The following is a 15,885-nucleotide window of genomic DNA, read 5'->3' as shown; positions in this document are numbered from 1 at the left end:
ATCTCTCTGTCTGTCTGTGTCTCTCACTCTGTGTCTGTCAGTGTCTGTGTTTCTGACAGCGAGGAGGGAGGTAGAGGGGAGGGGGGGTAGAGGGAGAGGGGGGGGCAGGGGGAGAGGAGGGGGGCAGGGGGAGGGGAGGGAGGGAGGCAGAGGGGGAGGGAGGGAAGGGGGAGGGAAGGGCAGAGAATGGGGAAGAGGGAGAGGAGGAGAAGGGGAAGGGGGGAGGAGGAGAAGGGGAAGGGGGAGGAGGAGAAGGGGAAGGGGGGAGGAGGAGAAGGGGAAGGGAGGGAGAGAGGAGAAGGGGAAAGAGAAGGGGGGAGGAAAGAGAAGGGGGGAAGGAGAAGTGGGGGAAGGAGAAGGGGGGGAAGGAGAAGGGGGGGAAGGAGAAGGGGGGGAAGGAGAAGGGGGAAGGAGAAGGGGGGGAAGGAGAAGGGGGGGAAGGAGAAAGGGGGGAAAGGAGAAAGGGGGGAAGGAGAAAGGGGGCGAAGGAGAGGGGGGAAGGAGAGGGGGGAAGGAGAAGGGGGGGAAGGAGAAGGGGGGGGAAGGAGAAGGGGGGGGAAGGAGAAGGGGGGGAGAAAGGAGAAGGGGGGGAGAAAGGAGAAGGGGGGAGAAAGGAGAAGGGGGGGGAGAAAGGAGAAGGGGGGGGAAAGGGGGGGGGAAAGGGGAGAAGGGGGGGGGGGGGGAGGGAGGCTGAATGGGCCGAGCCCAAGACTTCGGGCAGGGACCGTCCCCAGCACCAGATTTACAGGTAGGTGGCGTTGGGTCGGGTCGGGTCCGGGATCCGGGGTCGGGACCGGTGCGGGAACCCGGGGGGGTGGGGAGGGGGAGGGAGGAGGGAGGTCGGGTTGGTGTCGGGTCCGGCCCGGGGGCGCGGGGGGGGGGGGGGGGGGGGAGGGGGGTTGGTGAAGCGGGAGTCGAGTCGGGTCGGGAGGAAGCAGGAGCTGGGCCTGGGAGGCAGCCTTATGCACGCAGCCCCAGTGAGGCCATTCGGCCAGGGTTAGGGGCTGCGTGCTTCAGGCCCCTCCCACACAGTTTTGGGTACCTGGAGCTACTGCACATGCGCGCCCACTGTAGCACGCATGTGCAGAGGTCCCAGCACTCTTTTCAGGGACCTGGCTCCGCCCCCACAGCTCGTGCTGCGCCGCGCCCGACTCGAGGACCAGCAGGGAGCCGGAGAATCTGTAAGTTTTTTTAGGCGCACTTTGTGGCGCGAAAAACGGGCGTCCAGGTCGGGGCTGCGCCGTTTTAGGCGCGGCCCGAAACTTGGGCCCATTGTGTATTCCCTTGCCTTGTTGCCCCTCTCCAACTGCATTACCTCACACTTTTCCAGAGTGAATTCCATTTGCCATTTTTCTGGCCAATGGCAGGAGTGGGTGAATGGGGCACTTGGAGGCAGGAGGCTGAGAGATAAAACCTTGAGGAATGCATGCAACCAGAGTTGGCAACCCTAGTCCTGCACCACCTAGTCTACCCATACTTACCGGCCCCCAAAAGTGTCTGCGACAGGAGCTTGCAGGAAAACCAGTCAGTTACACGTGGCTTACCTATCTGACAGCCGGCGTTCCACATATCAGTCGGACGGTAGTTGGAGGAGTCTGTTCTTAAGCCCGCCGGGTAAATCCTGCTCAGTTGTCGGGTGTTGAGTTGAATAAATGGCTTGGCTGCAAGTGAATACAGCTTATTAATATTTGAACACCTCCCTCAGCGAAACCATCCTCAGCCGCTTCATCAGCAACCTTCCAAACCCTCAGAGTCGGCCGTTGCTCAGTGGGCAGCATTCTCGCCTCTGATGGTCGTGAGTTCGAGTCCTGCTCCAGAGACTTGAGCACATAATCCAGGCCGACACTCTCAGTGCAGTGCTGAATGCCGGCCTTGCACTGTCGGAGGTGCCGTCTTTCGGATGAGGTGGACGAGACATTAAACGTCTGCTCTCTCAGGTGGGCGTAAAACAAGGGTACAGTAACGGTGGTTATGTTACTGGGCTAGTAATCCAGAGGCCTGGACTAATGATCCAGAGACACAAGTTCAAATCCCACCACGGCGACTCGGGAATTTAAATGCAAGTTAATTAAATAAATCTGGAATAAAAAAACTAGTGCCAGTAATGGTGACCATAAAACTACCAAATTGTCAGAAAAACCCATCTGGTTCAATATGGTCCTTTAGGGAAGGAAATCTGCCGTCCTTACCAGGTCTGGCCTACATGTGACTCCAGAGCCACAATAATGTGATTGACTCTTAACTGCCTTCTGTGATTCAAGGCGGCGGCTCCCCACCACCTTAAGGGCCATTAGGGATGGGCAATAAATGCCGGCCTTGCCAGCGATGCACACATCCCATGAACAAATTGCTTAAAAAGATCCCAGGTCAGTATTTCTGAAGGAGAGCAGGGGAGTTCTCCCCGGTATCCTGGCGAATATTTATCTTGCGACCAACATCACTAAAAACAGTTTAGCTGGTCATTATCATATTGCTTGCTGTGGGCAAATTGGCTGCTGTGTGTCCTACATTACAACAGTGACTACACTTCAAAAAGTATTTCATTGGCCGTAAAGCGCCTTGAGGACACCAAGTCCGTGAAAGGTGCAGTATAAATGCAAGTTCTTATGTTAAACCCATCTTGTGATGAGGCCACACATGGCAATCTCCTTGTTTGAGGGGGGGGGGGGGGGTTAACAATGTGGCAGATCTAGGATCTAAACAGCCCAACTTTGACAGATTGTGTAAAATGGGCCTGTATTGTTTGGAGAAAAATGAGAGGTGATCTCATTAACATCTATAAAATTCTTAGAGAGCTTGCCAGGGTACATGCTGAGAGGCTGTTTCTCCAGGCTGGGGAGTCTAGAACTAGGGCTCATAATCTCAGGATAAGGAATCAGCCATTTAGGACTGAGATGAGACATTTCTTCACTCAGAGGGTTTTAAATCTTCAGCATTCTCTACCCCAGAGGGCTATGAATGCTCAGTTGTTGAGTATATTCAAGACGGAGATTGATAGATTTTTGGGCACTAACGGAATCAAGGGATATGGGCACAGTGCAGGAAAGAGGAGTTGAGCTCGAAGATCAGCCATGATCTTTATTGAATGGTGGAGCAGGCTCGAGAAGCAGTATGGTCTACTCCTGATCCTACTTCTTATGTAACTGGAACAAACTCCTCCTCCTGCCCTTTGCCTTCCTTTCCCGGAGGCACTGGCACTTTTCAGTTCGTATCCATGGCTGTCAGGAGCCCACTGAGGTGTAACCCAAGGGATCATTTGCAGCAGTGGGCCTGGAATAGGACAGTCCAAGCTTTCAGCCTCCCTGGGCCCCTTAGTAACGCATCATGGAGCAGATTGGCCTCCTAACGAGGTTTGAATCTATCTTCATATTACTGCCAGATTGTTGTAAAAACCTAATGTCCCTCAGGGAAGGAAACCCGTCATCCTTGCCCCATCTGGGCCCACATGTGACTCCAGTATCACACTGTCTGGTTGTCTCTTAAAGTCCCTCTGGGCAACTAGGATTGGGGAAGAAATACTGGGGTGCCAATGCCAGCCACATCCCAACAATAAACTATACACCTCACGCTGGCGATGCCAAGAAATCGTGCTGTTCGATGTGGGATTCATCCACCAATGAGGCAACAGCGCCAAGAACAGTTCTTTTGGAATATGGAGGAGGCCATTCAACTTCTCGAGCCTCAACCCGGCATTCAACCAGATTATGGCCATTGAGCCACCTTTGAGGCACGTCATAGATACTGTGGCTACAAGAGCAGGTCAGAGGCTGGATATTTTGTGGCACCTCCTGACTCCTTTCCACCATCCAATCCACAAGTCAGGAATGTGATGGAGTACTCTCTTGCCTGGATGAGTGCATCTCCAACAACCCTCAAGAAGCTCGCTATAATCCAGGACAAAGCAGTCTTCTAGATTGACACCCCATCCACCACCTTAAACATTCACTCCCTCCACCACCGGTGCACCGTGGCTACCATCTTTAAGATGCACTGCAACAACTCACCAAGGCTTCTTCGACAGTACCTCCCAAACCCGCGACCTCTACTACCTAGAAGGACAAGGGCAGCAGGTGCATGGAAACATAATCACCCTCCAAGTCACACACCATCCGGACTTGGAAATATATCGCCGTTCCTTCATCGTCGCTGGGTCAAAATCCTGGAACTCCCTCCCCAACAGCACTGTGGGAGCACCTTCACCACACGGATTGCAGCGGTTCAAGGCGGCGGCTCACCACCACCTTCTCAAGGGCAACTAGGGAATGGGCAATAAATGCTGGCCTTGCCACAGACGCCCATATCCCAAGAATTAATTTTTTTTAAATTGTTACGTTATGTTCGACTTACCGGATTCTTGTACCAGCTTATTGAACTTGCTTTCTACAAAGGATGACATCTCATAGAAGACCTGGTTTTGCAAGGCATCTTCAAACCCGTGGAAGTGGACACTCTTGCAGAAGATGACAAGGTCTGAGAGTTCCTTGGCCAGCTTTATCTTTCCGTTCTGGAGTAAAGAGACATTTAGCCAGGAGAGTTAAATGTGCAGGGTTTCCTACATATAATTTTTTCAGTGAATTCTGTGCTCATTGAGGTGATCCTGGCTGGTGCTAATTCAGGAGAGAAGGCCCTAGCCACAATCCCATGCCCCGCGCCGCATCTAGTGAGACTCATGGCATCCTACAGCTCTCCGAGATCTCTGCGCTCCTCCAATTCTGGCCTCTTGTGCATCTCTGATTTTAATCGCTCCACCACTGGCGACCATGCCTTCAGCTGCTGAGATCTAAGCTCTGGAATTACCTGCCTAAACCTCTCCACCTCTCTATTCTCCTTTAAGACGCTCCTTAAAACCTACCTCTTTGACCAAGCTTTTAGTCACCTGTCCCAATATCTTGTCATGTGGCTTGGTGTCGTATTTCTGTCAGATTATGCTCCTGTGGAGCACCATGGGTCGTTTTTACAACTGTAAAGGGGAAAGAAACTGTTGCAAGTCCGAGGCTGTTATGCCTGCCTCTGGGTCTCGCCTCGAACGTTGCATCCAATCCTGGTCACCGAGTGCGCGGGGGAAACACCCAAACCCCCCGAGGTCGTGAAGCGGAATGGGCTACGACGCCGATCCTTGGTGTCGGAGGGAAGGTGTCGAGTTATGAGGGAAGGTTAGAAAACCCGAGGCCGTTATTGGTCTTTGGGTGGTAATGCAAATCGGGCGATAGCAAACCGGCTATCCGGTTTTACACTGCCGCACCAGTTTCTTTTCCATTGAAGGGGCTGCTAATTTGCTATCGCCCCTCAACAATTTCACCCCTTGGGACAGGTTTAAGATAATTGCCAAAAGGATCAGAGGGAAGAGGAGGAAAACATTTTTTTTTTAGCGCAGCTAGTGGTTATGATCTGGAATGCGCTGCCTGAAAGGGCGGTAAAAGCAGATTCAATAATAACTTTCAAAGGGGAATTGGATAGATACTTAAAAAGGAAAATGTGCAGGGCTATGGGGAAAGAGCAGGAGGGAGTGGGACTAATGGGACAGCTCTTTCAAAAAGAGTTGGCAGTGCTGTATCATTCTATGACTCTTTAGCCTTGAAAGGAGATGATTTGAGAAGGGATCTTAGAGATATTTAAGATATTAAGGGGAATAAAAAAGCTTATTCCTGAGCACAGTCTTAAGTTAAACCACACGACTGTAGGATCAGGTCACATATGTACAAACCACTAACAGACAAATTTGGGATTGACATCAGGAAACACTTCTTCATACAAAGAGAGCGATACCTAGGCTGATCGTGGGGTAGGGAGACTGGAGGCAAAGATCTAGGGGGCACAGTCTCAGGATAAGGGGAAGGCCATTTAAGACAGAGATGAGGAGGAATTTCTTCACTCAGAGGGCTGTGAATCTTTGGAATCCCCAGGGCTGTGGATGCTGAGTCTCTGAATATATTCAAGGCTGAGATACATAGATTTTTTGAGTCATGGGGAATCAAGGGATATGGAGATCGGGTAGGAAGGAAGAATTGAGATCGATGATCAGCAATGATCTTATTGAAGGGTGGAGCAGGCTTGAGGGGCCGTACGGACTACTCCTATTTCTTGTGATGTTAAAAACTTGAGTCATTCAAGAGGGGGTTAGCAGTGTGAAGGAAGGGGGAATGGTAGGTTTCTATCAAAGGATGAACTAACTGGCCTCCCTCATCAAAACAGTCTCAGGAACAAGCTCAAGATTAACATGTTTAGATACAGAGTAAAGCTCCCTCTACACTGTCCATTAATCACTCCCAGGGCAGATACAGCATGGGTTAGATACAGAGTAAAGCTCCCTCTACACTGTCCCATCAAGCATTCCCAGGGCAGGTACAGCATGGGTCAGATCCAGAGTAAAGCTCCCTCTACACTGTCCCATTAAACATTCCCAGGGCAGGTACAGCACGGGTTAGATACAGAGTAAACCTCCCTCTACACTGTCCCATCAAACACTCCCAGGGCAGGTACAGCAGGATTAGATACAGAGTAAAGCTCCCTCTACACTGTCCCATCAAGCATTCCCAGGGCAGGTACAGCATGGGTCAGATCCAGAGTAAAGCTCCCTCTACACTGGCCCATCAAACACTCCCAGGGCAGGTACAGCACGAGTTAGATACAGAATAAAGCTACCTCTACACTGTTCCATCAAACACTCCCAGGGCAGGTACAACATGGGGTTAGATATAGAGTAAAGCTCCCTCTACACTGTCCTAGCGATGCGCCTCAGCCCTAACTGCAGAAGGGCGCTCTCTAACTTTAGTGACATCTGCAGACTATATGCTGCCCACGAATATCCCCTGGTCCCAGCCCCAGATCTCTCCCACTCTTCGTGCTCCTTTAGTTAACCCAAATAGATACTGCTTTTTCCACAGCTTGTTTTTCCTCCCTAACTTCCTGGTTACTAGTTGACAGTGAGCGAGGGAGGGATGGAGGAATGGAGTGAGGGAGGAAGGAAAGGGAAGGGAAGAAGGGAAAGGAAGGGAAGAAGGGAAAGGGAGGCGCGCCTGTAAAATTACTTACCTTTTCTTTGGTTTCCTTTTTCTCTTCGTCATCCTCATTCTCGTCCTCGTCAGATACCTCATCATTTACCTCCGTCTCCTGGTCATCCTCCAGGTGATTCAGCCTCTTTCCCTTCACCAGGATCTTACCCTTCAGTTGCTGCAAACCATTCATAACGGTCAACAATTATTTTTTTTAAATTGGTATTTTAGCTAAATTTCCCCCTCCCCTGCCCCCAAAATGAGACCATTAGCCCCCTCCCAACTTAAAGGTCCCGGCTCACGTTGGCTGGATATTCACTGCCAGCCAAAGGTTCATTCTTTGTGTGGGAGACGAGACAGCGAATGCCGGCACGGTATTCTACAATGGAGGGCATCACCACTACGCCCAATCCCATCCCCACCTGCACTTTACAGCAATCAAGATGTGTGCCAACTTGGCTTACAGAGTGGGGGATTAACCAAATGTCGGGCTCCAACTGCTGACCTGACTGCAGATAAGGTCACCAGGGAATGGGACCCCTTGACCTTCTGGGTCATAGGGTCCGGGCACCCTGGACGGACAGTACATCCAAGGGACTTGAACCACCAGAGGAGCTAATGGCTGAACTCTCCTCCTCATGATGATGAAACGTGCTCCCTGAAAGACGTTTTAGTTTTAACCTTTCCTTATAACCCAATGATGTGGCGAGTAAAAAAAAAAAACACATGCCTGAGCGCTCAAACGCGACATTCGTATCCAAGAGACACCAAAATCTGGGCCGCTGCCTCCACCAAGAGGCAGCACTCCCTCAGTACCACACTGCGGGGGGGGGGGGGGCGGGCGGGCGGTGTTGGCCCAGATCTTTGTGCCCACAACCTCTGACTCACAAACAGGGAGTGCTAGTGACTGAGCCAAGCTGATACACAGCTACGTCTCTTGACCTGCGTTACGCTGAAGTAAATTCAAAAGGAGTTCTTTCCAATAGATTCATTTCTCCCGCTATATAAATTCAAATTGTTGTTGTCGAGCAAGAAAGGCCTTTTGCGAATTTACTTCCCCTAGTACTTTTTTCCCTTTCCACTCCAGTCTCGTTTTCGGAGTTTGGTTCCACAGGTTTTCACAGGCAGTAAAAGCAGGCTATTTGACTGTGAAGGCCTTCGCCGCTGAGTCCGATCCTGTCCTCGCTTGATACGCACGTATATTCCAGTAAGTGGGGCGGGGGGTGGTGGGGGTCATTCGATGATCAGCATTAGAAACCCTGACTCTATTTTTCTACAGTGGAATTGCAACGTCAGGTGTAGCACTGCTACCAACAGCCGGCAGTGAGCAGCTGACTCAACCCAGGCCAGCAAAGTGGGTCGGGGGGGGAGTTGAGGATTGAAATATTAGAACATATCAGAAATAGGAGCAGGAGTAGGCCATACGGCCCCTCGAGCCTGTTCCGCCATTCAATAAGATCATGGCTGATCTGATCATGGACTCAGCTCCACTTCCCCGCCCGCTCCCCATAACCCCTTATTGTTTAAGAAACTGTCTACTTCTGTCTTAAATTTATTTAATGACCTAGCCTCCACAGCTCTCTGAGGCAGCGAATTCCACAGATTCACAACACTCGCAGAGAAGAAATTTCTCCTCATTTCAGATCTAAATGGGCGGCCCCTTATCCTAAGATCATGCCCTCTAGTTCTAGTCTCCCCCATCAATGGAAACATTCTCTCTGCATCCATCTTGTCAAGCCCCCTCATAATCTTATACGTTTCGATAAGATCACCTCTCATTCTTTTGAATTCAAATGAGTAGAGGCCCAATCTCCTCAACCTTTCCTCATAAGTCAACCCACTCATCCCGGGATGAATCTAGTGAACCTTCTCTGAACTGCCACCACAGCAAGTATATCCTTTGGCAAATATGGAAACCAAAACTGTACACAGTATTCTAGGTGTAGCCTCAACAATACTCTGTACAGCTGTAACAAGACTTCCCTGCTTTTATACTCCATCCCCTTTGCAATAAAGGCCAAGATTCCATTGGTCTTCCTGATCACTTGCTGTACCTGCGTCCTAACCTTTTGTGTTTCATGCACAAGTACCCCAAAGTCCCGCTAATGCAGCATTTGCAATCTTTCTCCATTTAAATAATAACTTGCTCTTTGATTTTTTTTCTGCCAAAGTGCATGACTCACATTTTCCAACATTATACTTCATCTGCCAAATTCTTGCTCACTCAGCCTGTCTATGTCCTCCTGCAGCCTCTATGTCCTCCTCACACAGTACCCTTCCTCCCATTTTTGTATCGTCAACAAATTTGGCTATGTTACACAGTCCCCTCTTCCAAGTCGTTAATATAGATTGTAAATAGTTGGGGTCCCAGCACTGATCCCTGTGGCACCCCCTTGTTACTGGTTACCAACCAGAGAATGAACCATTTATCCCGACTCTCTGTTTTATGTTAGTTAGCCAATCCTCTATCCATGCTAATATATTACCTCCAAACCCGTGAACTATTATCTTGTGCAGTAACCTTTTGTGTGGCACCTTGTCAAATGCCTTCTGGAAGCCCAAATACACCACATCCACTGGTTCCCCTTTATCCACCCTCTTCGTTACATCCTCAAAGAATTCTCGCAAATGTCAAACATGACATCCCCTTCATAAATCCATGCTAACTCTTCCTGACCGAATTTTGCTTTTCCAAATGTCCTGTTACTGCTTCTTTAATAATGGACTCCAACATTTTCCCAACCACAGATGTTAGGCTAACTAGGGACTTCGGGTATGGTTCGGTATCATGTTGTATATTTTCCACCAAACCACTGGGTGGGGTGGGGCCTGCTGAATTACATCATTAATTTGACCTACATCTTCCAATCAAACAAACAAACTTGTGTTGGATAACACAAACCCTCTTTGTACTTGGGTTAAGTGGGAGCCCATGGCTGGTGGCATGACCTCTTAACACAGCAGCATGAGAGAACATTTCGCTGCTGAATGCCTCCTTTCTCTTGCTCCGTGCAAACCTCCACTTGTTTTGTCTGCAAGCTCCCGGCACCCATTGATCTTTCAGCTGCTCGATTGGAACGACTGGAGTTTCCTGAATCTTCGGACGCGGGGCGGCCATCAATGGTGCAGCAGGGCTCGTCAATCTGAGACACCGTGAAGGACTTTGGGCTTATTATGGTCCTCGGAGGAGCTCAGCTTCTTCTGCTGTCCTAACTCGCACCAAGCCCCGTCACCCCCCCTGCTCGCTGACCTAGGAGAAAGGGCGGGGGAGCGGGACTAGCTGAAGTGCAGAGAGCTGGCAAGGGCTCGATGGGCCGAATGGCCTCCTTCTGTGCTGTAATCTGGCTGGAGAAAGCGCTCGGGTTGAGCAATGGAATGACACACTAAATGAATGTTCTGGAGTTTGCCTGCGGGGATTAGGGAATGTTTATAGAGAGCTTTTCCCCAAGAGGCAACATCATCATTATCATCATCATAGGCAGTCCCTCGGAATCGAGGAAGACTTGCTTTCACTCTAAAAATGAGTCCTTAGGTGGCTGAACCGTCCAATACGAGAATTACAGTCCCTGTCACAGGTGGGACAGATAGTCATTGAGGGTATGGGTGGGTGGGACTGGTTTGCCGTACGCTTCTTCTGCTGCCTGCACTTGATTTCTGCATACTCTCGGCGATGAGACTCGAGGTGCTCAGCGCCCTCCTGGATGCACTTTCTCCACTTAGGGGGGGTCTTTGGCCAGGGACTCCCAGGTGTCAGTGGGGATGTTGCAGGTCGAATCCCTGATGGAGTAGATATTAGAGAGTCTATGGCAAGAGATTAAATGAGTGGGTGGTCAATGAGGATGTAGTAGACTGCACAGGGCGTGTGGAAGTTTGATGGGCAGAATGGCCATATCCGGTTTGGTGCTTGCCTACTGTCTAATTGAGCGCTCATGTCGAGTGTGCGCAAGGCACTGTTCCTTACCTCAGGCGAGGGGAAATTGGTGGGCACTTTGCCGTCGATGGTCCTGGTGAGCAGCATTTCTCCCAGGATGGTTTTCATGTGTTGGGCCATGACAATCTGCTGCTCTATACTGCAGTGATTCTCGAGAGACAGGATGACAGGATAGGGAGAGGTCTGTAAACAAACATCACAACAAGTCACTACTTCAGCCAGGCTTCTGCTCACAACAAGGAGATGGGAACCGGGGAGCACCGCGGCACTAGAGGTAAAGGGTGGGGGCTGATACAATTGGCCCCCTTTGACGCAGGCCTAGCTTCCATGCGTGGGAAGCTATTGAAATGATTCGCCCCGATCTCCCAAAGTTTGATTAGTGGGACCTAATAGAGGTCTATAAAATTGTCTGGAAACACTCCGAATTATGAAAGAGTTTGATAGGGTAGGCATAGAGAAGATGTTTCCACTTGTGGGGAAGACCAAAACTAGGGGTCATAAATATAAGATGGTCGCTAATAAATCCAATAGGGAATTAGAGAGAAACCTCTGTAGCTAGAGAGTAACCCTAATTTGGAACTCACAAGGTGTGTTTGAATTGAATAGCATAAATGCATTTGCAAGGAAGCTAGATAAACACTTGAGAGAGAAAAGAATCGAAGGATATGCCGATAGTGTGAGATGAAGAGGGGTGGGAGGAGGCTCGTGTAGAGTCTAAACACCGGCACCGACCAGTTGGGCCGAATGGCCTATTTCTGTGTTGTAAATTCTATATTAATCTATCTACATCATCATTTCCTTCATGTCCAGTGTGTATGCAGGCACAATTTCTTGGCTATTGATTGGTCAACACTTAACCAATCACATTCTACACCATACTTCGGTACAGTTGGTATTTTGGAACGATGAGATCAAACGGTCCTTCATTCCAATCTACATTGAGATTTCATTCATAGTCCTGTTGACAAATGAACCTGCAGATGTTGCAAAGACCCAAAGAAATAAACACTTGCAAATATTTATATAGCGCTTTCACGACCTCAGGACGCCCCAAAGCGCTTTACAGCCAAATAAGTACTTTTGCAGTGTAGTCAGTGTCGTGATGCAAGAAAAGTGGCAGCCATTTTGCGCACCGCAAGCTCCCACAATGTGATAATGACTAGATAATCTGTTTGTTATGTTGGTTGAAGATTAAATATTGGCTGGGACACCGGCGATAACTCCCCTGCTCCTCTTCAAAATAGTGCCATGGGATCTTTCACGTCCACCTGAGGGGGCAGACAGAGCCTCGGTTTAACATCTCACCCGAAAGGCGGCACCTCCAACAGTGCAGCGCTCCCTCAGCACTGCACTGGGAATCTCAACCTAGATTATGTACTCAAGTCTCCAGAGTAGACGCGAACCCACAACTCGGATGTGCTGCTGACGGAGACACAGCTCACCTCAGTGAGGATGGGCCTGTGTATTTCATTTGTTTTTCTTTTTACAATAGTTCTTCTATTCTAGGCCCCACTGCTCTGCCCAGCTTCTGTCCCGGCTTCAGCTCGATGCCTCTGCTCCCATCCTCATGTATGTATCTCCCGTGCCCCATGTCCCAGACTTTGCTGCTCCTGCACCCAGCCGGGATGCACCGGATGCAGTCACTCCTGTTTGCCAGCTCACAGTGAGAGTGGCCCAGCTCTATTCCTGCTTCAACCCAGGCCAGACTCCCTACTTGGCCAGCAGGAGTGGGTTGTGTGGGAGCTGCACTGGGCTGGAGGCGAGTGCCAGCACGAGAGACTGAGGCACAGGTATAACGTCTTTCTATTATCTAATAAAACACACCATTTAGCACCCATCAATTCCAGTTTTCTGAGAGGCCGAAATTCGGTACCATTTTCGTGACAGATGAGGACACAGTTGCTATGGTAACCAGCAAAGGGGGAGGAGGCCGGGGTGGAGTTTGAGGCCCTTTTTCTAGGCCTGGTTGCTATGAGTAACCAGCAGGAAGGAGGATGGGAGAGGGATTATTTTAAACTGAACACTGAGATTGCCAATCAAGTAAGGATGGAAAATGCCGGAAACATTCAGCAGGCCAGACAGCATCCGTAGAGAGAGAGGGAGAGGCAGAGCGAGCGCGAGAGGCAGAGAGAGCGCGAGAAAGGCAGAGAGAGCGCGAGAAAGGCAGAGAGAGCGCGAGAGGCAGGGAGAGCGCGAGAGGCAGGGAGAGCGCGAGAGGCAGGGAGAGCGCGAGAGGCAGGGAGAGAGAGCGAGAGGCAGAGAGAGCAGAGAGAGAGCGCAAGAGGCAGAGAGAATGGACAAGGTCATGTTTCCGGTATAGATGCTGGAAGGGTTAACTCCTCGGTTCCCTCCTCAGATGCCGTGGAGAGTTTCCACCATTTACTGTTCTCATTTCCGATTTCCTGCAAGACCGTGACACATACTGAAATAGAAATCTACAAGATTTCCATATAGAGTGTATGATTTGCTTAAACCAACTTGTTTTTAAACAGTTGCATTAAGTGACTGCAGTAGGAACCCATAAATGGCTCAACTCAAATACAAAGTGTGAAAATCAACTGGGCAGATTACTATGTCCATCGTCATCAGACCACCATATCCCAATCAACAAGCTTTTCAAAACTTACTGGAAGACAGTAACCAACCTTTCAGCCTTCGCGAACCACGCATAAAGTTTAATTCATTAAATGCAACATCGCAGGTCAGCACAGCAATTAAAAATGCTAACAAAAGCACTGGGATTTATTTCTAGAGGTATAGAATTCAAAAGTAGTGAAGTTATGTTAAACGTGGCCAGGCTGCTGAATTCTGTGCAGAGTTCTGGTCTCCATACTAGTAAAAAGGATATAGAAACACTGGAGAAAAGGCAAAAAAAATTTGCAAGGATGGTACCAGGACTGAGAGATTACAGCTGTCAGGAAAGATTGACAGCTTGGGACTTTTTTTCTTTAGAAAAAGGTAAGATTTATAGGTGACCTGATAGAATTCTTTAAAATTCTGAATGGTAGATGTGGACAGAATGTTTCCACTTGTGGTAGATTCCAAAACTAGGGGCCATAAACACAAGGTAGTTACTCATTAATCCTATAGGGAAATAGGGGAATTTGTTCCTGGGCGTTGCTGGCAAGGCCGGCATTTATTGCCCATCCCTAATTGCCTTTGAGAAGGTGACACTGAGCGACCTTCTTGAACCGCTGCAGTCCGTGTAGTGAAGGTGTTCCCACAGTGCTGTTAGGGAGGGAGTTCCAGGATTTTGACCCTGCAACGATGAAGGAACGGCGATATATTTCCAAGTCAGGCTGGTGCGTGACTTGGAGGGGAACGTGGAGGTGGTGGTGCTCCCATGAGCCTGCTGCCCTTGTCCTTCTGGATGGTAGAGGTCGCGGGCTTGGGAAGTGCTGCTGAAGAAGCCTTGGCGAGTTGCTGCAGTGCATCTTGTAGATGGTACACACTGCAGCCACGGTACGCCGGTGATGGAGGGAGTGAATGTTTAAGGTGGTGGATGGGGTGCCAATCAAGCGAGCTGCTTTGTCCTGGATGGTGTCGAGTTTCGTGAGCGATGTTGGAGCCGCACTCATCCAAGCAAGGGGAGAATATTTCATCACACTCCTGAATTGTGCCTTGTAGATGGTGGGAAGGCTTTGGGGAGTCAGGAGGGAAGACACTCAATGAGAATACCCAGCCTCTGACCTGCTCTTGTAGCCACAGTATTTATGTGGCTGGCCCAGTTAAGTTTATAGTCCATGGTGATCCCCAGGATGTTGATGGTGGGGGATTCTTTACTCAGAGTGGTTAGAATGCGGAACTCGCTGCCACAGAAAGTGGTGGAGGGAAACAACATAGAAAGAAACTAGAAGAGTACATGAGAGAAAAGGAAACAGAAAGATGCTGAGATGAGATGGAAAGGGAGGAGACAAGTGTGGACTATAAACACCAGCACAGACTAATTGAGCCAAATGCCCTGTTTCTCTGCTGCATATTTTATGTCATTCTAACAAAAATTAACATTTGATTATATTTCTAGTTGCTGCGGCTCATGGATCTGCGATTTAAGGTCTATTCACCACCGGCGCTTAGAAGGGTCGTGGGAGCAATTCAAACGGAACAAACCAGTGAACCATGAGAGTGAATAGAACCATGTTGCCAGTGCCAGTGCTCCAGAGGTCTCACGCTACTCCTCGAACCACAGTTTTCGATCCTCCCTGCAGTATGGCATTCAATCACGGTGAACTAACAATATCTGGGAGCTGGAATAGAGCAGCAGTTTAGTCGAAGTGAATGTTGTGGAAATGTATTTTTATCTAAGCTGATACCATACGGTATTTGTGTGCCTTTTGATCAAAATGGAGTCCTGGCCCTTCCAGAACTTTCTGCATTTTAGCAGTCAGCTTGCATAAACAGCTAAACCTGGTTTGAGATGGCTGATGGCCATCAGACAGCTAGGAGACAAGTCATGCTGAGACAAGTACCCCCCCCATGGTGCTCTCCTATTGTCTACACGACACCAGTTCCATGTCACCCCACCCTTATCTTCTAGCCATTATCTCTTGCAGAGACCTCATCCATTTGATGCAAACAGATAAACTGACCAGGAAATTGGAACAATCCTGACACAATACAAGACAGGTGATAGCCCATTACCTATGACTCATGGAGTAATGGCCGGCTGGCCAACTGATAACCCTGACAAAAGGAAATATCTGGATACCATGTCAGGACCAGGATATAGTAATTAACTCTTTATCTGTATTCACTGACTGTGAGACAGAGCAATACACAGGGAGAGGCCATAACTTTGGTTTTACTGTATAAATATCTTGTTAAACTGAACCATTTCGGAGGTGTTCACTTAGCCCTTGACTGAGTGTGACCTACCCCTTGCGAGCAAGTAAATTAAAGAAACTTCTACCGGAGCTGTAAGTGTCGGAGTCATTCTTTTCGGAGGTCGAGATTTCGACAGTT

General features: G+C 49.3%; 1 protein-coding gene across 3 annotated transcripts in view; it reads right to left on the bottom strand.

Moving 5' to 3' along the window:
- Positions 1–15,885, bottom strand: part of plcd1a (phospholipase C, delta 1a) — a 142,151-nt gene that overhangs the window by 18,841 nt on the left and 107,425 nt on the right. For all 3 annotated transcript variants that reach the window (XM_070881769.1, XM_070881768.1, XM_070881770.1), the window contains exons 8-11: positions 10,954–11,106; positions 7,033–7,170; positions 4,348–4,504; positions 1,545–1,661 (exon numbers count right to left, since the gene is read on the bottom strand). In XM_070881769.1, the coding sequence (XP_070737870.1) occupies positions 1,545–1,661; positions 4,348–4,504; positions 7,033–7,170; positions 10,954–11,106 (565 nt within the window). The remainder of the gene's footprint in view (positions 1–1,544; positions 1,662–4,347; positions 4,505–7,032; positions 7,171–10,953; positions 11,107–15,885) is intronic.

Source organism: Pristiophorus japonicus, chromosome 5 (assembly GCF_044704955.1).
Source record: "Pristiophorus japonicus isolate sPriJap1 chromosome 5, sPriJap1.hap1, whole genome shotgun sequence".
Lineage (NCBI taxonomy): Eukaryota > Metazoa > Chordata > Chondrichthyes > Pristiophoridae > Pristiophorus > Pristiophorus japonicus.
Note: the sequence above shows the minus strand (reverse complement) of the source record. Positions and strands in the feature narration are given on the sequence as shown.